A 23,021-nucleotide genomic window follows, 5' to 3' on the forward strand; every position below is an offset into this window, starting at 1 on the left:
TCGATCGGTCCGGTTTCTCTGTACCAATATAGATCTTTATAAATAGCCCTCACTCCTTCAGTCGTACAAAACACACAGACTGAGTGGGTGAGTGTGTCCGACCCTGCCCTCTTTCCTCCAGCAGTATCTGAGCTCATTCTCATCATCTCGTCATCTGTAGATCTACTGAAGACGGTATGTTCTCGTTCTTTCTACAACAGTGTTCTAGGGGATAGAGTTGTGATAGATTGCCATTTGGTCGGTACCTTGGTCCCTTGGTCCCTAGATGGTCAGACACTCCACCAGATGGTCAGACCCAGGCCAGGGTCGTGGGGGCACTGCATGGTGGAGTGTCTGACCATCTGCCGCCATCCCTCTCGGCTGTGAGCTAGAGTTAGGGTTTCCGCAGGTTATTTTCCTGTCCATTCTTGGATATTGTCGCGCCCATTTTTTCTTCTGCCTTCCCCTTTTTCTTGCTCCTTTTACTGTACCTTGAAGGATTGTTTTCGACAGTCCATGTGATCTCATTACATGTCCATACCACTTAAGCTAATAGATACAGTGCTAATAAAAAGCACCCATTTGCGAACGGTAACAATTTTCAAAGCCTTGCTTGGTTTTAAGGATTTAAACCTTTCAGATTTTAACATTCATCAACATCTTCGGATTTTTTAAATATCTTTATCACAACAATACTAGTAATACATCGACTTTCGTAAGGTTTACTACTACATTATGAATACAAATGGATTTACCCACATGTTATATGAATAAATCAACATGTTACTACTACATGTTTAAACATTCTTTGATACATTTACCTACTTGTATGTCTGATTATTTTTCTCTCGATCTCATATAGCAATGGCAGGCAAACTGACAGAGGAACAGAAGCAAGAACAGATCAAACAATTCATGAAGAACGATCTGGACGGCAATGGCACCGTCACGGCTCAGGAGATGATTGACTTCGCTAAGGCTTCGGGGGTCAATCTGACCGAGAAACAGGAACAGGTATTATCTCTGATTTCTCCCAGTACTAATATATTAACAGATGAAGCTCCGCAAAAGCTCTGCAGTTTCTTTGGCGTAAGAAAAATAAATAATAATTACAAGTAAATGTATGGTACACCGAAGCCTCCAAAATATAGAAAAAGACAGAATATACGGAATGAAAATGATAATGAATGCGCCGTTTTCGTGATCACCTTAGATAAAACTGGAGTTCGTGTAACATATGCTTTCGTCAGGTGTAGATATTATAAGTTATAGAAAGTTTGTTGCAAATACATGCCCGAGGGCTAATTGCAGTTACAAACAACATAAGAAAGAAAATACAGTGGTATGTGAGACTATATCTACGTCTAGCATTATACTATATTCTACAACATACATGGTACTAGTTTTACTGGATTTGACTTCTTCTTTTTAGGCAATGGAAGACGAATTCACCCACTTCTTCTATAATATGTGGGTTCTTTGATTTTAGTAGTAATTGTTTTGTGGTAGGGAATGGTGGGGAAGTAAGGGAGTATTTTGGACACGGTGGTAAAGAATTGTTTTCTGATGTCGTCAGAAAAGGGACAGTTAGAGATGAAATGAATTTCGTCTTCCATTGCATTTGAGGAGCAATATTTACAAATTCTCTCCGACACAGGTAGTTTCATATATCGCCCTTTTTCGATTTCCAAGGAGTGTCCTTTCGCACCAAGTCGGCCTTGGGCCCAGCCTGGGTGCCGACATGTTACACAAACACACTATCGAAGACATAACTTGTATATATATAGACTTCTTGCTTGGTGAAAAAATGTACAATGTAGGTCAACCTGCAACATGATCTGGTAGTCACTGGCATTGAACCAGCCTGGCTGCCAGATCATGTTGCAGGTTTCACATTCCCATATGTGCCCTGGATTCTTGAATATGTTGTCATTAAGTCCAACAGAGAATTATGACCCCCTCTACCAGGGGTGCCAGAGTGCAATTTTACGGAATACAGTGCAATTTTACTAGTGACGTTGAATCACGTGACTTGGACCCTGCTTTCCCTGAGTTTCAAGATGGCGGACGCCGCTGACTCACATATTTCCGTCTTTTTCGAGCGAATTCGAAATGATCCCTGTGTAGTACCATGCCCAGTGTGTAGTATGTAGTGATTTGAGTAAAGGTATATCTACGAGAACAGTCCAAATTTGCTCGAAAAACACAGAAATATGTGAGTACGCTCCGTCAGCGGCGTCCCTGGAAAGCCGGGGCCAGGGTACGTCATTCAATGTCACTAGTAAAATTGCACTGTATTCCGTAAAATTGTACTGTATGTCAGAGATATTCTATATGTTACTATCATGCCCTGTCAACATTTCCACTTATATAGGCCAATTTGTACACAATTCAATGTCAAAAGGAGAAAACGTAATTAATTCCTGACACAATTTATTACTACATTGTATTAATAGAGTTAGATTAGTATAATTAGTGTCTCTCTTTCGTTATACATTGTTTATGAAGCAGACCAGATTCCTATTACAGTTAGTAGAACTGTTAGAAATAACTTAGATATTCTCAACACCACCATATGTGTATGTTGACACCACAAACTATGTATGTATCATTTTGCCATACGTTGTACCCGCTACATATCTGTAGCGCAATAAAGTTCTTCTTCTTCTGTAAACTAATACGATTGTACTGTATACCGTAAAATTGCACTATATTATACTAGTAAACCTGCGCTGTATTTCGTAAAATTTCACTGTATACTGTGGCACCCCTGTCTACAGGAGTACCGTGACTGGGTAGCCCGTGTTGACACTGACGGAGATGGAGCCGTGAGCGCCGACGAATTCCGCGCCATGTTGGAACAGTCTGAAACGTTTGGTTCACCGTCTGAGCTTTTCAAGACGTTTGACAAGGTACTGCCGATGCATGGTGTTGCATTATTCCAAAACGTGTTCCATTCCAAATCATGATTTGGAGTAAAATGAACTGGAATGCGCCTGCATTTCAAAACGTGGTCAATTCCGAAACAAGATTTGGAATGGAACACGTTTTGGAATGCAACACCATACTGTCCATACTGTACATGGTTGAAATTTCCCAATGGCAGGGTCGTTGGGGTGTAATTTTGTTTGCACGCCATGAAGTCGGCTAACACGAAACGTCTGATTGCCTTCCTTTTGCAGTCAACAAATTAGGAAGACCGTGTGCGACACCGTTTGTTTGTTTGTTTGTTTTAACCTTTGTTTACCACAAGCTCAAATCTGCCTGCAAGCCACTTTTTCGAGGTAATGAGGGAAGAGATAAGGGCCAGGAACATGTGTTGCATCATTTTAAGTCCTAAAATAGTTTGGATCCAGTTTATTTTCTTTGCATGAAATATTTTTCTACCAACAATTTACAGGATGGCAACGGCTTCCTCGATAGGGAAGAAATTAAGCAGGGGATGGCCGCAATGGGTCAGAAACTGACCGATGCAGAGGTGGACGAGATGATAAAGAGTTGTGACATGGATGGGGATGGCAGGGTAAGGCTTGGAAACGTCAATAATCAACTCGACCTCGTTCCTAGGGTAGTTTGCTTCTCCCAGCATGCTATGCGAAGAAAATACGCTCTCTTTCCCAGGGACGTCTGTTTGTGTGTGACGAACAGAGTCAGCAATAGGCCTCATGCGGCAGTATAATGCATTACACAAAAGTCACCCACATCTAGTATATTTGTGGAGGAATGTGAGACTCCTAAACGTCATATCCCCCCTCCCCATAGAATTTTGAGGAGGGTTAAGCCTTCTCGGCGGCGCTAGCATGTTTTAAATCTAGCAATGAGCAATCCACCAGTTTCCCATCCCCAGAATGCAATGCGAAATTTGCATAGGACTGGAAGGCATCGGAATGATCCTGTTGACGTTAAACAGCTTGCTATTTGTTGTCAGATTCGGCCCATAGTAATTTAATCAATGTTGAGCATAAAATGTCTCAACACCTCAAAACAGTGAAAAGCACGTCAACAGGATCATTCCGATCGATGCCTTCCAGCCCTATGCAAATGAGGGTTACCCCCGTATTTTCGCATTGCATTCTGGGGATGGGAAACTAGTGAATCGTGGTGGAGAAATTAATGCCGCTTTTTTCACAATTACAACATGTGCATGTAATCATTCACCAAACAAAACATCACTTTAATTCTATCAGATTGAAATATTTGAAATACATTGTACTAGAATTTACGTTCTAACTGTGGCTCGTTTAAAAAAACATTCGCTTCTTATTTTATGTAGATCAACTACGAAGAGTTCCTGAAGGGCTTCGCATGAGGAAGAGGAAGAGTAGCCCCACATTCGTCAGATGATTCTTGAGTTCCGGAATATCGGCGAAGTTTTTCCAAACAATCATATGTAGCTCTAGGTGTTGTATAGTTGTGTTGTTTACAGTGTCTAGGTGACCCGGTCAGATTAAGGTTAATTTTCCTTTATGTTTGACATTGTTATTGTAAAAGATTGTAAAAAAACAAACAAGGATACCATGTTAACGCCACTTTGCAGTATATCTTAGCTGTGATGTATTTTGTTGTCATATTTAGCCGTCATATGGGATGAATATTTCTTTGTAACTTCTGCATGGGTCACTAACCTACCTCGTGTTAACTGGGATCGCCTTCTGTTTCTTTTTATAAAATGGTTGAAGTACATCCGTAAATAATTTCATCAGGTTGGTAAACGAATGAATACCAAACTTCTTTGATCACAACCATTTATTTTTCACGAGCCGACGTTTCGATGACCGTCTGTCATCTTCATCAGGGCAATTCTGACTGGTTTCTGTGCACTGACACTAGATGTTACTTGGTGCATAGTGCACTAAATGTGTTACATAGATCACAGTGCAAGTAACGTCTCGTGTCAGTGCACAGTAAACCAGTCAGAATTGCCCTGATGAAGATGACAGACGATCACCGAAACGTCGGCTGGTGAGAAATAAATGGTTGTGATCAAAGAATTGTGCTATTCATGGTTGAAGTACAGTTCTGGTGAATGTTATTTGTTTCAGAGTCACATTCTATGTAGAAACGAAGAGGGTACGATGCTGAAACATTAACGTTGTATGTTAATGTCTGGGATAGCCTTCTGTTTTTTTTTTAAATAAAGAAACGAACAGGGTGCGTTGCTGAAATGTGTCATGTAATGTCGTACATAAAAGCAAAGATGTAAATTGGCGAACACTATAACACTATAAGGCCACACCGAATTATTTCATGGATGACATCCCCTCACGTATTAATTTTCGCCTGTTCTCCAAAAAAAAAGAAGAAGAAAAAATCACGTCCTCTGGCCTGGGTCTAGGCCTGGGTATTCCACGGTAGTTAATATTGAGCCGGTTGTAACTCTGGAGGATGACACCCAGGCTACCGAAGCTCCACGACTCAAGAACTCAGTACATATGTACAATGATGTTCACAAATTCCGCAAAAGGCCAGCGCGTGCCGGCTTGTCGTATACAGACGCGACTCGCTATGTACTGACGCAAATTCATAATAACAGGAATACTCCTGTGGTTTAGTAGCATTTTTATATTTGCCGGAATTTTTTTTTATTCGCCCGCGTGCACTAGTTTGGGGTTCTTAAAAGGATGTCATCCATAGAATTAAGCCGTTGTGGCCTATCAAGGAAACGTCATTGGAAAATGCATGAAATTAGACACAAAATCACAATGTTTCAGAGTTGTTCGTAAGATGGAAGTCTTCCTTTTTACATAAAGTATCATAAATTACACCTTATCGTTCATAATGTCGCTGTCACACAATCTAAAGGCCAGTGACATGTGGCCAGTGACATGTGGCCAGTGACATGTGGCCAGTGCCCTGTGATGACCTCAGCCACAGGCAGTAATCACCACGGACACGATTGCAATGTCTTCACAAACAGGCCATCTATTATAAACCACAAGCTCTCGTTAAATCTTTACACATGTTTGAACTGAAATTGGACACTCCGAACTCCAAATTCGGTCATTTTACACGGAACGTGCGTATGTCTTCAAATACGGAGTTTGAGGAAAGTCGTGTAAAGTGCCATTCCCAAGGGAACAAGATCGGTGGCATGTCAGGACTCGAACCCGGGACCTCTTGTTTCCGAGTCGAGCACTCTGCCGCTACGCCGGAGGTAACTATGCTGCTCCAGATGTCTTACTGAGGGACGACTGCGTGTGCAAGATGTCGGTAGCTTGAGGAATGGATCCCCTCTACTATATACTGAGTAGTGCCAAAAACGTTTGACTCACTAGTACTGCGATCTAGGCAAACGAAAACAAGGACAACAGAAGCAAACAAGACTGAGGCAATAAAAATCATTGCCAAGGCGACGACTGAATGATATATATTATTTCATGTGGTGGAGCTAGCAATCTACATTACAATTATATGAAAAACAGATTTCCTTATCTTATCCTATGCACGTAGTGAAATTTACAGGATGGGTGGAGGAGGTGTGGGGCAATATACCAAATACACAAATAGGAGGAATCAGCCGGCCTAAATATTCTTGGGGAGGGAATTCGAATGTCAGATTCAGCTGTGCTCTCTGTCCATGGTGTGGGGAGAAGACAGATGACCAGTAATTAATCATGCCAGGCAGCCGGATGGGTGGCACGTGGGCACCCGGTGTAAGTTACCTGCTTGGTCAAAAAAACACATGGCCGAAGGCTACCTCAAAGCCAATTCCCTAGGGAATGCATTCGTGCAATTTTTTTGAATTCTTTCAAAGCGATCGTAGTACTTACACAAATGCCTCCGCCCCAAAGGCGTCGCCAACAAGAAGGTATCCACCTGCTGAGTTTTGCTTGGAGCACGTCTCATGAATTATGAATGATGAATTTCAGCAACACGTGGTTTGGTTGCTAATAAACAATGTTGCTATATAATCATCGCATGGTTTTTAATATAGCAGAACGATCAGGGTGTCTTCACATTGACGAGTGAACCGTGAACACAACATATACCCGTAATATCTCTACTCACGTTTGTGACTACACATCCTATCCATCGCTATGGCTGGAGCAAAGGTACTACAGATATTGTATATTTGTTTATTTGTTTATTTCAGTTTGCACATAAAAATGAAAACAGTATGTAATGAATATGTACAACCAAATGTGCGGGAGAACCCAAGAAACCTAAGGGTTTATTGAGTGGGTTCTCCTAAAATCCAATATGACCTCTTTTTACACACGTGTATTGTAAATAAGTGACAACGAATCTTAGAAAAAATAGTGTACAACAGAATTTTGAATCTATATATAATAGTTATCTATGTACATATTTCGAAGATTATGCAATTCCTTGCTGTTGAAATGAGGCTAGCTTAGAAGCTATATCTTTGGATTTGTTCTCAAAATATGACATTCTGTAAATACGAAAATGTTAATTTTTCCGTACCTTTTTTTTATATTAACTGGTGACAGTAGAAAAAAAAAAGACAGTATAAATGTACAGAGGTTGTAAACGACGCTGTATTTAATAAGGAATTGCAGTGAACAAAATATTTGTGTCAGTATTATGGACGCTGACACTATCTCAGATTGAATATACAATGTATCTAAATATGGCATTAAAGCATTAGCGTGTTATCAAACTACGTCTACAAAAATAAGTTGTCTTCTCTAGATACATGAGTGCCATATCGAAAATTTGCACCTTGTAACCTCACATCACCCTGGAATTCTTTTGATCTTTGTCGCCATTGATGTGATCACAGCCTGCATGTTTAATAATTCATTGGTAATTATAACACAAAATGGACGATATTCTAGAAAAGTTGTCCTTGTACAAAATAGTTATTAGGGGCATGACAATAACAAAACACTTGTCGCTACGTACTCGTTTTTATAAGTCAATGTATATCACGTGTATCTAATGAATGCCAAAAAAAAACAGTTACTCAGGCAACTGGACATGATTTCGGAAACGGTCAGACGTTTCAGGTAGCATCCACTACTTTTCGTCAGTGACTCTGAGTATCTGTTTTTTTTTGGCGTATCTTATTACCTGGATGTCTAACCCTAATGTTCGTATCTGAGGCACGATTCACTTTCAAAAACAGAAAAAAACAAAACCGAATGGCAAATCAACGATTTTAAGAATAAATTCAGCTACTTCTTGCATGATTAGTAATTATTAGTACAGTACTGTATAACACTTTGGCACTCTCATATACACAGGGAAGAATGAGCACTGAGCAACTGACAGAGGAACAGATTGCTGAGTTCATGCAGGTTTTCTCGATGTTTGACCAGAACGGCGACGGACACATCACCACAGCGGAGCTGGGAAACGTCCTGAGAGCCCTGGGTCAGAACCCAACCGACTCCGAGCTTCGGGTACGGGGTGTCATAGTTAGGCCACAGCAAGTAATTTTTATGGATGACATTGACGCGCGCATTAATTTTCGCCTGATTTTGGAGAAAAAAAAAACAAGAAATTTTGTTGCCTTCTGACAGTGGTCACCATGCCAAAAATAGGCCAAGATGTCTGTTGCCATGCCGGAAGGTGAATGGCAGATAACTATGAAGACAGGAGACAAGATCGAGGAGAAAAGGCTCTGATCTAATGTTTTGTTTCTTACTTTGATGCAATGATGGCTGTGTATATGTGATGTTCCCACCGAATAAAAGCCATTCGTACAATGATTGAGTCAAAATTGTATAATGTAGGAACCTTGTTTTTTGGCCCGCCTTGTTTTTTTTCGCCCGCTCGCATTAGATTTGGAGTCTGCAAAGGATGTCATCCATAAAATTTACTTGGTGTGGCCTTAGACATGTTTGGCTACACTCCAGAATGGTTCATAAGGTTGATGTGAAGATATACAAACAGATGAAAAATTACTAATGGATTTATTTATTTTCTGTGTTCTTTAACCAGGGTACATTACTCAGTGGCTTAGCACTGCTTTACAGAGTGACCCTGGGTACACACATACAAGACAATATATACTAGACAAGACATAATAAAACTTCAATATCACAATCGTAAACCGTAATCGAGGTCATTCCAGGTCGTCAGAGGCCACGCAACTATGCACACAATAGTTACTCAAGCAACTATATAACATATATAGATATGATTTTGGAAACGGTCAGACGTTTCAGCTAGTATCCACTAGCTTTCGTCAGTGACTGAGAGACCAGAGGAGAAATGCAAGTTAACGTTTTATAAGCACAAACTATTGATTGATATGCAAATAAGTGAAGACAATTTGTTGGAAGTCCAAAAAGAAACTAGCTAAAACGTCTGACCCTTTCCAAAATCGATCATATCCAGTTGCTTGAGTAACTGCTTTTTGGCGTATCTTATTACCTGGATGTCTAACCTTCATCGATGTATACACACAATGTTTTGAATTGCTGTATAGATGATGCAGTTCTAACAACGGGTGGGAATTTATTCAAAACCCACTGCACCTCTGATTTTACATATGATATTTTGTAGGATATGATAAACAAGGTTGACTTGGACGGAGACGGCACCACCAACTTTTCGGAATTCCTACGCCTGATGGAGCGAACGAGCACCAAAGAAAAAACCGAAAAAGAACTTCTGGATGCATTTCGTGCTTTCGACAAGGTAACATTATAGCTTGATAGCACTTGGCCTCATGTACTAGTAAATGGTTTATTGCTAAAAACACGACACAAATCGGCCTTGCAGTATGCACTGAATTGCGCCGAATTTTACATTCCACATACTCAGTAAAACTGACACTGTAGGCTAATATAATACATATACAAGTATATAGAAGTAACATTCAATAATTGGCGACATGGTTTTCCATACTATAAATATAGCGAGGTGGTTCGACATCAATAATATCAAAAACATCATTGTGCGGAATCGTTAAAGGTGAAACTCTCGAATCAAAACAGTTCATAACAGTTCAGTTTATAGTCCATTGAGGAGTTTAGCCAACATCGGCTTCGCACTCTTGGTGTATTTTTTGATCCCTCTGGCCTGGGAGTACTGGAGCGAGTTCCTCAGCTGCCGACCGTGAAGATGCGTAGATCTTCTGAATTTATTTATTTATTACATCATAAGACGGCTGGGTTGCCCCATTCAGCTTACATTAGCTGTTTTCCAAGGGGCCCCAGCATAATTACACAAGACATCGTTACATACAGTAAGACAAGAGTGTACAACATACAGTAACATAAAAGTCCGATGCGTCAAAACAGAGTCATAGTCCTATACTCAAAGTCCAAGCCATTCAAAGGTCATCATCATCATCATCGTGATCAAAGGTCATGATCAAAGGTCATCATCATCATCATCATCAAAGGTCAAAAACACGAAAATCAAGGAAATGGAGGTCCGAGGTCAGGTTCCATATGACATATGTTTCAAGCCTGCTTTAAACTGAGATAGTGTAGAATATCTAGCGCTGGTCTTTGTTTAGGGTCCCATTCAGCACCAAGGACAGTACGTATTATCATAGTCTCACATGTATCTGCCCTGTTTGCTGATCACTCATGTGTTCTAATGTACATGTGTCTCCATGGTTGATGTACCAATATAATGAGGCCTGGTCACATTATGATTAACACGCGAGCAATCAGAAGCACGTCGGCAGAACGTACTGCACCTGCGTGAAACCCTTAATGTATTGTACATAGCACTTCGGTAGAACGTCTCATATAAGGTTGTATTCGCTCATATAAGGTTAGCATTTCGACAGTAGTTTCCAAATGTTATGTTGGAAAGAATATACTCTGCAACAGCCAAAATTCTGATGCAACGTTGACCAAAAACCCAACGAAAAACGCGAAAATGCAGGGTTCTGCGCAGTCGCAGTACGTTCTGCCGACGTGCTGCAATCAGAAAACATATGGTGGGGTCATGTGGTCATGAGTGCTCGACTTGGAACCAAGAGGTCCCGGGTTCGAGTCCTGACATGCCAACGATGTTGTGCCCTTGGGAAAGGCACTTAACACGACTTTCCTCACTTCGCTCAGGTGAAAACGAGTATTGTATTGTTCCCTGTGTTGGTGGCGGCATAATATACGTATTAAAAAATTGAGTGTCTCCCCACCACGTCTTGTGATTACATGTTGTTGGAATATTAAAAAAAACAACAACAGAAAACAGCACACATCAGCCTAAATAAACTCCCAGCCAACCAGAAGGTTTGTGCAGGAGGCTTGATAATTCCACATAACTATCTGCAATTGGTCTTTTTTCTCCAGTCATTTTTTGTACAAAACGTAAACCAGAACGCTAGGTTAATGCACCGCACCCTATCTAGTATATGTATATTGTCGATTATTTGAAGTATTGCGAAATACGTAAATTTTCGATAAAGTGTACCTTCCAACCAAACTGCATACTTCTACTTTGCCCTAAAGTATCCCAAACTTTAAACTAGCCTGTTTGTGGCATGTACTCCTGTAGAAAGCGGAATTACATGTAATTACACTTGCACCTATATCAAATATTCAATGGGGCCCCGTTTTTCTTAGTAAATTTGGATAGTTCTTACTTTGGCACATTTCAGCATCAAGGACAGGGGCGTAATTACAATGCATCATCATCGACGTTTGAAAGCACACGTCCATATGACCCCAATGCTAGTGTAATAATCACAGGGATGAGACAGTATCCAGGAGAGGGATAGCACAACAATAATAGACAACACTAGAACCGACTGGGTCATACCATTCTAAGCACACATGCGGGGGTGTACATTGTACAATGGTACCTTGTTATGGGTTCACCACACCACGAAGTGGTGGTGAACCCATATTGCTTTTTCTGATGTTTCTCCTCCTCCTCCTCCTCCTTCTCCTGCCATTTTTTAAATGGATTCAGCTTCTTCATTTTAGGGCCCAAGGTCCTGAAATTTGGTATGGAGGTACAGTGGGCAAATACCCCTAGGCGTTTTTTAAATTATTGTGATACAGGCTTTTAGAATGGTTTTATTTGAGTTTTTTGGCTGTGTTATAGCAAATGTATTACTGTGTTAGTGTGCCTTGTTTACCACGTTTGGGCATGAGTCATCACAATGGAATGCAGGGCATCAACCAATAGGCATGCAGCTTTCCTCTATACTTCTTGCTGATTGGCTGTTGGGATTTAACTTGATTAACACCTGCACAGAGCATTTCCACCTGCACAGAGCATTTCTTGCTGATTGGCTGTTGGGATTTAACTTGATTAACACCTGCACAGAGCATTTCCATACTGACAGTATGTCTGTATTCAAGTGTTTTGGTAGGTATTTCAAGCTTTCCTGCTCCAGCATTGGAATGCGGAGCATGGACGTTTTTTATTTATTTATTTTGAAAATCAACAGTTTGCATTATGCAATTAAAAATCCTAACCAATAAAGTAGGGAATAGCTATCCAACTGTTGTTTTAGTTGTATTTTACTTCATATTATAGTTATATCAATGTAAATCATTGTTTTCCCTTGTGTTTCTCATTCTTTCCCTGCCATGTCGTAAAATGTGGTGAACCCATCGCTGTATTTGCTCCACAGCAAATATTGGCCTTTCTAGTGTAATGCTTCTCTTGTTGCCCAACATTATGAAGGATTACACCCCTGTACGTTTGGAACCGCATTGTGGAATCTGTTCTCTGTAACGTCTTTTGTTTAGTAACTGACCACAATTATGTATATATTTAACTCCTGTACGATTGGGATCGCATTGTTAATACAGTTGTTGTAACTACGTATACGTGAAGATATGTAAATATTGTACATTTGGTAATGCATCTATAGCAGCGACACCTGTGCTGCAGTGCAATGTGAACCAGTCAGAATTGTCCTGAGGGAGGTGACAGACGGTCACCGAAACGTCAGCTGAATAAAAGACTTGGTTGTGTAAAAAGTGTTTTTCTTTATTCATTATGTAGGATGGCAGCGGGTTCATCAGCCGAGCGGAGCTGCGTCACGTGATGTCCGGTCTGGGGATGAAGCTGACGGAACAAGAGCTGACGAAGATCATCCGAGAAGCCGACAGGGACGGGGATGGACAGGTTAGAACTGGGAATGATGAATGAGTAAATTAATGAATACATGAATGAGTGAGTGAGTGACTGACTGACTGAGTGAGTGAGTGAGTGAATGAATGAACGATTGGTTGAATGAGTGAATAAATAAATAAGTAAATAAATAAATGAGTGAGTGAATGAAAGAATGAACGATTGCATGAATAAACAAATGAATGAGTGAGTGAGTGAATGAATGAACGAATGAACGATTGAATGAACAAATGAATAAATGAACAAGTGAACAAATGAACAAGTGAATAAATGAACAAATGAGAAAATGAACAAGTGAATAAATGAACAAATTAACCCTTGTCCTGCTGGCATTCCTGGCACAATATTTTTCAATAATTTCAGATCATAGACCCCCAATTTTTTCCCTGCAGTGGCATAGTTACTTCCGCATTCGTTGCGTTTCGCTGCGGTGTGATGCGTTGCACGAGAAATACCCCCAAATCGTACCTATATAGATTAGTGTTATATAGATGGTACTGTATGTGCCGCGCGACATATGTTGCGCACAGCAGGACAAGGGTTTTAATGAATGAACAAATAAACATGAACAAATGAACGAATAAACAAATGAATAAATGAATAAACGAACAAATGAATTAATGATTGAGTAAATGAATGAATGAATGGATAAATGAAAATTCTCTTACGCTATGAAATTCTATACTACAGTACACAAAGCATTTTATAAATTTTGCAACATCTAGTGTGTAACGTTAACGTTACATATATATATACAGCAGATGTTGCAACAAGGAAAAGTTCAAATAATGCTGAAGAAATGTGAATTTACTAGACCTATATTGAAATTAGACTTTGTAATGATGTTACAGATAAAAATTGGAATTGTGAAGGCTTTTTGTATTCCCAACTTACTGTTTTATTTATAATTTTCTCTTTAGATCAGCTATCAAGAGTTCGTCAAGACGATGGGCAAGAAATAAACCTACCTAGATTGTAAATATCTGTATATACATATAGTATATGTATGCATATATACTTGCGTATACAGTTATTGTTAGTTGTGTTAGCTGTAACTATATTAGTCGCGATGGCCGTATACTTTCTTGCATTTGTTTTTGTGTGTGCCGATCCTTGCCATATATGCATGTAATCTTTAGAATCTGTACGACAATGTAATACTACTAAGGCCATGTTGATTTGATTATATGGATGACATCCGCGCGCGCATGAATTTTCGGCCGTTTCCAAAAAAAAAAGGTTTTCAACCATACTGTAAATCGTACAAAACAGTTGCAAAATGAGCAAAAATATACCATAAGTTACAAAAAAAATTAATAAAAACTATACCAATGTCGTAGAATGCCAAAATCAAACGAAAAAAGACGAAATTGTAAAGAAATGAACTTGAAGACTAGATTATTTGCCAAACCATATTCTGTGCCATTTGCTCAACCCTCATGACCACGTAGATTTCATAATGAATTTTTTTTTTTTTGCAAAACTTTTTTTTATTCGCACGCGCGCATCAGTTTTGGGGCTCCCGGAGGATGTCATCCATATAATCAAATCAACATGGCCTAAGTGTCGGTGTAGAAACATGTAGCGTACCTACAAATTAAGGAAAATATGTTTCGATTTTCTGCCATGGTTTCGTCGCCATTTGTGCTTTGTTTGAATAGAATTGTTGATCTTTGTCTCGAAAGCTTGGCAATAAAGAGATTTTGCTATCGCAAATCTGTCAATATAACTCTGTCTGACACGCGTCTCTTCATGGTAGATGTGCAGTGTCCCTGTGCAGAAGCTCCCTCTGTCGATGAGGTTGTGGTACAACACCTTCACAAGTATTAACACTTGATTGGCTTCGTAATCACACACAATAGCCTCATGTTGGAGGTAAGAATATCCATGACGTACTCGTAGCCCTGTTCAATGTGAGGTAGATGTAGCAAAAAAAAGGCTAACCGACGGCAGTGGAATAACGTATCGTCCCCTGTGTAATTGGGCGAACATAATCGCTGTTCACAACAACAGAGGACTGGATAGGTAAGAACAAATGGATGTACGACATACGTGAAACAGCAAAATGACCTGCCTTTCACTAGAACAATTACACCTTTAAGAGCTGAACACCAAATAAAATGGGATGTGCTACAGACACGACACGAATTATGCTACAGACTTGCTCAACCTAAGTTTGTAAGTGTAGCCTTTTAAGTCGATCACTAGCCTGGTAATTATTTCATCGTAGGCTCCCTGGTATCTCTACGGCGTTGGGTGTGTTGCCCGCCCGCCCAGGACCATCACCGCACGTCGGGGCATTTCAACGGGGTTTTGTTTTCAACAACTTAGCTCCAGGCAGAACATGAATGAATGAAGACCTTTATTGTATATTTTTGCCCCACTGAAGTAAGCACAGGTCACATTATACATATACATAAACAAATACATATAAATATAACTATTACATGTATATATAAACGCGTACGTCTAATGAATTCTAGTCTTTTTAACTTCCTTTCGCTTCTTAGTAATTGTATATTAATGTATGAGGCTGTATGAGTAGTTAGAATTGGTTTATCAAAGGCTGGAATATACATTTTTCTTTACTTGTATCCGAAGTGGGGAAATCAGAACCAGTACATATGGGGTAAACGTAAGTAAACACCAATGGGCATGTGGATGGATTAGCCTGGTATCCAGTCTTACGTGATTGGGGCTGTTGGGGTGTTCAGGCTGGCTGTGTCTTCGGGGGCTCTAATAGCTTCCCCCGCCCAGTGCAACAGGCCGTCCCGGTAGGAGTGTTACGACCACGATCAGATTGGATACCAGGCTATTGATAGGTAGGCTAAAACTCCTTGATAGTACACAGAGATTCAACTATGACCTTTTGTCCCAATTATCCCTTAGGCGTCGCTACTACAAGGACAAGGGAGTGTTTTTAAAAAGAGGTGGGGTCAAACTAAGAACGAGTGAACCGTGAACACGTGAACATTTGAGACATCTCTGTCTATCTACAGCTTTTATTCCACCGAAACTTCCGTCTCCTAAACGTGTACTGGAACAACCATGGCTGGAAGGGTATGTATTGTACTTCTAGAGTTGTGTTTGTAACTTGTTGCATGCTGTGAAACAGGGGTGATCACTGCCACAACGCGACGGCTGTTACAACTTGTCGGACGAGTTTTGTCTGACATGCTTAGTGTTGCCACCATATTGGATGTGTGTCAAGCACAAAAGCAAGACGACTAACATTTTACAGTCTTTGTCAAGCAATGTATCTTCCTCTCAAGCATAAGCGTATCAATCATAAAGCCATCAAAAGCCAATTCAGGGCACTGTAACTGGATTTTCATGTCATTTTTAGTGTTGTATCTTGCAACAATCCTATCTCATAGCTGTGTGTCAAGCACAAAATCCAGACGATAAAGATTATACTGTCTTTGTCAACTAATTCATCTTCCTCTCAAGTATAATGAGCGTGTCAATCTCAAAGCCATCAAAAGCCAATTTAGGGCAGTGTAACTGGGTTTTCATGTCATTTTCAGTGTTGCATGTATGTTGCAACAATCCTATCTCATAGCATGCTCGGTTAGTTAATTAGGCCGAAGTGACCTGGACTCTTTTTCTTATTTGCGAATAAAGAATGATTTTACTGATATCTGTGAAGCAAAATGCGATGTCGCAGACGGAAAAAAGGTTGTTTCGTATCGTATTAAACTATTTTAAAGCTGGTTCTAGCTATTCATTTGTCGTAGCAAAAGTAAAGGGACTCCCAAGTAGCTGGAACTCTATATCAAATGCTTCAAGTATGAAACGCTGACTTGTGCTAAGAAATTGCAGTAAATGTTAATATCACACAGATTTCCTCATCATGTCAGAATTTGCTTTTCCACCCTGAAATCACATTGGACTCGTTAAAGCTCAAAGAGTCTCAAGTTTTATTTATTGTTATGTTGTAAAATCGTGATACTAATCTGTAACTGTTATCACAATATGTCACCAAGGCCAAGTAAGACCAAATATCGATACCCTATCGTATTTACTTGTTGTAGCCAAGGCAATAATGGAATAACAATAAAAACTAGAACGGTAACATTTTCAAAGCAAATGCATGATGTTTACCTTCCCATAGGGTCTGCTCTGTTGATTCTTACTCAGATACATTCTTATACATGCTCAGACAGGAGTCTAAATCCCTCCTGCTATAGAATTGCAACATGATGTAACCCAACACTAGTTACCATGGTGATAGACTTTCTGGTTCAGGTCATTGACCTTATTGGTTTGGAGAAGAAGAAGAAGAGGAAACAGACAAAACAATATGCTTTCCTTCGGTAAACATGACAAGATAACAAATACATCAGAATTAAAATGTGCATGTGTTGCAGTGCATGTATATTTTCCCTTTTTTTATTGACTTTTGATGTATATTCTAACGTTTCAACAGGCAAAGGGAGCTGAGAGAATGACCGAGGAGCAGATCGCTGAGTTCAAGGAGGCCTTCTCTTTGTTCGACAAAAATGGGGATGGCAACATCACTACAAAGGAGCTGGGAACTGTCATGAGATCGCTGGGACAGAATCCAACTGAAGCTGAGCTTCAGGTATGGTTTTATTTTGATCTTAACTTTTGTTTATTATGATACTCTTTGAATATCTATATGGACATGATTTGACTGATGATAAGCTTTAGTATGCAGAACAGGAACCAGAACAGGAAAACACGATCACAGGAAGGCCAGACAAAGTGATCAGTAAGGCCACAGCAAGTAAATTTTATGGATGACATCCTCCGCAGACTCCAAATCTAATGCGAGCGGGCGAAAAAAACAAAAGTTCCTACATTTTAAAATTTTGACTCAACCATTGTACAAATGGTTTTGATTCAGTGGGAACATCACACATCACTGCATCAAAGTAAGAAACAAAACATTAAATCAGAGCCTTTTCTTGTCTCCTCTATTCATAGTTATCTGCCATCCACCTTCCGGTATGGCAACAGACATCTTTGCCCATTTTCGGCATGGTGGCTACTGTCAGAAGGCAACAAAATTTCTTGTTTTTTTTCCAAAATCAGGCGAAAATTAATGCGCACGCTGATGTCATCCATAAAAATTACTTGCCGTGGCCTAATTACATGATTATGTCGATCAAGAGATTTGTCCTTTAGAACTTTTTAAAGCTAAAAATTGTTAGTGTTTCATAGAGACAACTTTTGCTTGGTAATTGGCTCGTACAATCAAAAGAGTTACATATCTCTGTCCAGTCATAAAAAGCAAAGGGAAGGAAAATGAATAACGTTACGATACATGATAACACAAGTTATAAATAAATCTCGAATTAAGAATAACGTTCTCTAGGGGTCCTTAAGGACAGTTCAAATCAAAAGAAAGCAAGCATAGACAATTTTAATCTACTTATGTCATGTCCCAACTCCATATCTACGTACCTAGGTCAGTATGTATGTAGCCCTTTAGAAAAGAGAGAAATAATTGTGATAGACAGAATAATATTTAACGTACATCATGTCTATTGGCAATTTACGTTCATATCTATATATATATGTAGTCATGGTTTCCAGGAATAGACTATATGATTGTAATGATCCCATTGTCATTGTCAGTTGTACCCTGTACAACTGTCGAGCAATAAAAGTCATCATATAGCCAAATTATCTGCACTCTCACTCAAGATGACAATACAGGTGCTGGGCTTGGTAAAAATTTTAATGTACTACATTTCAAATCCACGGGTGGGAGGGTGGGAGGATTTTTTCGAGGATTTGCTAGAGTGGCTGCACTAACAGCACGCTACTAGAACGGAAACCGAATGCGACCTCGGGTCGGAGGTCAGAAGTCATTTCCGTGCAGTCAATTAACTGATTTGGTTCTGCGCCCCAAATACTGACGAAGACTTTGACCAATCAGAAGACTCCATTCCCCGTTGGTTATCAGGATGTAATCTAAAAATTGGTCGGTTATTAGAATAACTGACCACTTTTTGGACCGTACCATTATACAGGGGGCAGGGCACTAACAGTAGTGTTAAGACTTGTAGTATTCATCTATCAAAAACGTTTATTTTAGATGATTTACTTCAAAATACAACACAATTAGAAAGATATAAATGAACTTTAAACAGAGAAAGACTAAACATAAGTTTTGATTCCTTTTGATTCATCATTCATTCATTTACATGTTTGTAGGATATGGTAAACGAGGTTGACGCGGACGGAAACGGAACCATAGACTTCCCAGAATTCCTGACCATGATGGCGAAGAATAAAAAGGAGGACAACCAGGAGGCCGAGCTGAGGGAGGCGTTCAAAGTGTTCGACAAGGTGATTTCATTTCTGGCCTTCTGTTCTATGGCTAGGATCAATGTGCCTTAGAAATTAAGCGTGCATGTCATCTTAATTTGTCCCCACGGGTTAACTATGAAGAGTTCGTGAGTATGATGACTGAAAAGTGATTCCCAGCAATATTTTTTTCCATTTCAAGGAAGTTATTTCTTGCGATCTTGGTTTCCCTTGGTTTTACTTGGTGACACGCAACCGCGGGCGATTGGTAGTCTCCACCAGACACCTTTGCAGGCTGAATATAGATAGCCAACTGGACCCTCTATGGCCGGCCAACTCCCCTGGCCAGCTACATTCCTTTTCAGGCCGATTTCTATTATCCATTCTGCTTGCAAAGGATTCTGGTGAAGACTAGGCGATTGGTGCAAAAGTTAAACCCCTGCAACATATAGACGATCATAGTCTTGTACATGTCTAGACCATTGTCAAACTGTTCATTCCATAACAACGTTCGAAATGAATTGACTATTCAAACTTCTACAATTTATCCCAATTTCTCTAAACTTACAGACCAAGAAAAAACTATTCTTCTTTTAACTTCCCAAAACCCACAAATTTTGGAAAAGGTGGGACATTACGTCTTCCATGGTTTAGAGAAGAGAAGTCAAACCCTTCAGACAGAGTTTTAGACATAGTCATAGTTCTAGACAGCTACCTTTATCATGTAGACTTTAGTTATTTTATACTCTATTTCATTGTTCTTTTATGTTTTGTAATCTGCAATTAGCCTCCGGGCACGAATTTGCAATAAACTTTTCAATTGTTGGGAGTTTGTCGTGAACAATGTCCGGCCTGTGGTTCGGAGTTAGTCGGCGCTGTCTCCTAATCCTACTAGCCTTTAAAACTAATGATAAAATCTCCTTTGCCAAACGATTCTGAGTTTTGACCAAATCGAAACAAGTCACTACTCTTCTTTCAGTGCCGACCTTGGTTGGGGGGTGGGGGGACGTCCTAGGAAGGTCCAGATCGTGTGACTGCCGTTTAGATGGCCATCTCGTTCGAAGCTATAATATCGTCTTATCCCTGAGTTCTGGTTCTGTCATTCTAGGGAATCTTTTCTATATGGTCACTTTAAGTACATTTCAGTTTCAATTTTGTCAGGACGTATTAAAGCATTACCTCAGATATGACGAAGTGGAATAAAAACTTTACTGTGTGTTTCTCTACTTATCTAAGCCAATTTCCAATATATTTACAGGATGGCAACGGTTTCATCAGCGCCGCGGAGCTGCGTCACGTGATGACCAACCTGGGAGAGAAGCTGACAGATGAAGAGGTGGATGAGATGATCCGAGAGGCTGATGTGGATGGAGATGGACAGGTTAGGGAAATTAAAACGCAGTTTGTCGTGATTATTTTAAAATTATCATGAACGTTCTGTGTTGGTACCAACTTGGTAGTAATCATAGTAAAAAGTTGAACTTTATTCCAACACAAGGGTTACACAGAGATTATATTTTCAGGATAATTTCGCCTCATCAGGATAATTAATGACATAGATCACTTCAAAACGTAATCTCGCGTGTACATAAGGTCACGTGTTTGTAACCGTAACTCTCGCGAGATTACATTTTGAAGTACTAGTAATTGGTCATTAATTATCCTGATGAAGGTAACAGTGGTCGCTGAAAATATAATCTCTGTTTAACCTGTTTGTTGGAATAAAGTTCTAGTTAGCAAACAAAATTATTCGTATTCCTTGTATTTGTAATTGGCAAGACTGTGAAAGTTTGTTGTTAACTGTATGTGTTATTATTAGGAAAGATTCAAGGTATTGAGCAAAACAGAATTCCAACTATGAATAAACAAAGAAAATGTTTGCAAAGTAGCCGTGTTTCAAGAAGATGCACCAATGTAGCTCTTACTGTAAATACACGTCAAACATATGCATTTCATTTTTGGGCTTCTCTTCAAGGTCTAGCATCAACGTGTCATAGAAATTAAGCACATGTCATCTTTATTATAGAACTTTATTGACACAACAAAATTACAGCGACTTTCGTAAGGTCTAAGACATGTAGATATACAGACAAATAAACATGTTTACAACTAAAATATCCTACGTACAGAACAATGGGTGGGTCAACCAATACTACTTGTTCTAAGGTTTAAACAGTCTTTGATATATTTACCTATTTGTACACATTAAGGGTTATTGCCTTCTAGGATGAACTTAAATTTATCTACAGCATGAAATGTAGCAAATTCTGTTTTATCCCCACAGGTCAACTACGAAGAGTTCGTGAGTATGATGACCGGCGAAACACGGTGATTCCCAGCAGTAGTTCATCCATTTCAAGCAAATTGATTTGTCGCCATCTTGGTTTCCCAGCATGCAACGCAACCGCAGGCTGATGCTACTAAAGAATTCCCGTATTTGAATAAATATTCTTAGCGAATGTTTGTGGAATCTACTCATCATTAGTGCTTGACATGCTGCAATGTTAGAATCTGGAAATATTATTATTATGTTTACTTTCGCAGAAGGAAAATATAGTGCTTTGGGTCTGTCTCCCCAAAACATATAAGGTCAATGACCTGGACCAGACGGCTGTCACCATGGTAACTGGGGCCAGTAGATACCCTGTGGTGTTAAATTACATTCTGTTGTAAGTTGTAGGGCAGGGTTTCACTTGTGTTACATATATACGAATGTGTTTGAGTAAAGTAAGAAAAAAAAGAGCAGTAGTTTGGGCTAGACCACGTGAAGGTGAATGTTATGCATTTACTTTGCAATTGTTATCTTTCTAGTTTTATTGTTATCTTCATCTACAGCTACAAAACCATTAACTTAATAGTTATATACCCAAGCATTAATTTTCATGTCTGGTCATCCTCAAAATATGTTGACAGAAAATAAGGAGAGATAACACATTCTATTTTGTCAGTTAATTATTTTGGATTTGAGAAAAAATACGTTGTTTGAACTTTTATGTTGCCGTTTTGCCTTTGCATAGGTGAGCAGATGTTTCTGTGGAATGAATGATTGGGAAAATTTTATCAGCAATAAAGAAAACTGATGGCTGTGCACCTCTTTGTCTGTCATGTGTTATTATTTCACATTGGTGAAATTGAACATGTATTCAGGTGGTATGGATCCTCAATACCAACAAATTTCATTTCGAGAAAACTGAACTGATTTCGAACCTCTTCTGATAATTTCTCAAGATGAATTTTAGGTAACATCATATTCAGTGTCAATTTTTTGTGAACACTGAAAAGAAGTTATCTTACTGTCAACAAACTATGTCTTCTGTATGCATGTAGCTAACAGTTAAAGATCAATGCACTTGAAGAAGATACGTAAAACACAGAAAACACAGACAATATTGTTACAACGACCATCATAGATAATTCCTTTCTCAGCATAATTTTCATACATTCTGTCTATCTATCTTCACTGTAATAGTGCATCCATGTTTGGGACTATAATTTTCATACATTCTGTCTATCTATCTATCTTCATTGGAATAGTGCATCAATGTTTGGGACTATAATTTTCATACATTCTGTTTACTAGTATCTATCTATCTTCACTGGAATAGTGCATCCATGTTTGGGACTATAATTTTCATACATTCTGTCTATCTATCTTCATTGGAATAGTGCATCCATGTTTGTGACTATAATTTTCATACATTCTGTCTATCTATCTTCACTGGAATAGTGCATCCATGTTTGGG

The 23,021-nt window shown here is 39.3% G+C and overlaps 2 protein-coding genes across 2 annotated transcripts in view; both read left to right on the forward strand.

Moving 5' to 3' along the window:
- Positions 1–21,625, forward strand: part of LOC109463681 (calmodulin-like protein 12) — a 43,113-nt gene extending 21,488 nt beyond the window's left edge. Inside the window, exon 15 of the mRNA XM_019760532.1 lies at positions 21,563–21,625. Coding sequence (XP_019616091.1) covers positions 21,563–21,610 — 48 coding nt within the window. The 3' untranslated portion in view covers positions 21,611–21,625. The remainder of the gene's footprint in view (positions 1–21,562) is intronic.
- LOC109463901 (calmodulin-like) lies at positions 57–13,961 on the forward strand. Its single transcript, XM_019760786.1, has 8 exons — positions 57–174; positions 842–993; positions 2,760–2,891; positions 3,380–3,457; positions 8,205–8,345; positions 9,454–9,588; positions 12,871–12,993; positions 13,920–13,961. Exons 2-8 carry the CDS (start codon positions 844–846, stop codon positions 13,959–13,961), a joined length of 801 nt encoding a protein of 266 aa, XP_019616345.1. The 5' UTR covers positions 57–174; positions 842–843.
- Positions 21,626–23,021: the final 1,396 nt, after the last annotated feature.

This window comes from Branchiostoma belcheri, unplaced genomic scaffold, assembly GCF_001625305.1.
Source record: "Branchiostoma belcheri isolate BF01 breed outbred unplaced genomic scaffold, Haploidv18h27 scaffold13, whole genome shotgun sequence".
In the NCBI taxonomy this organism is placed as follows: domain Eukaryota; kingdom Metazoa; phylum Chordata; class Leptocardii; order Amphioxiformes; family Branchiostomatidae; genus Branchiostoma; species Branchiostoma belcheri.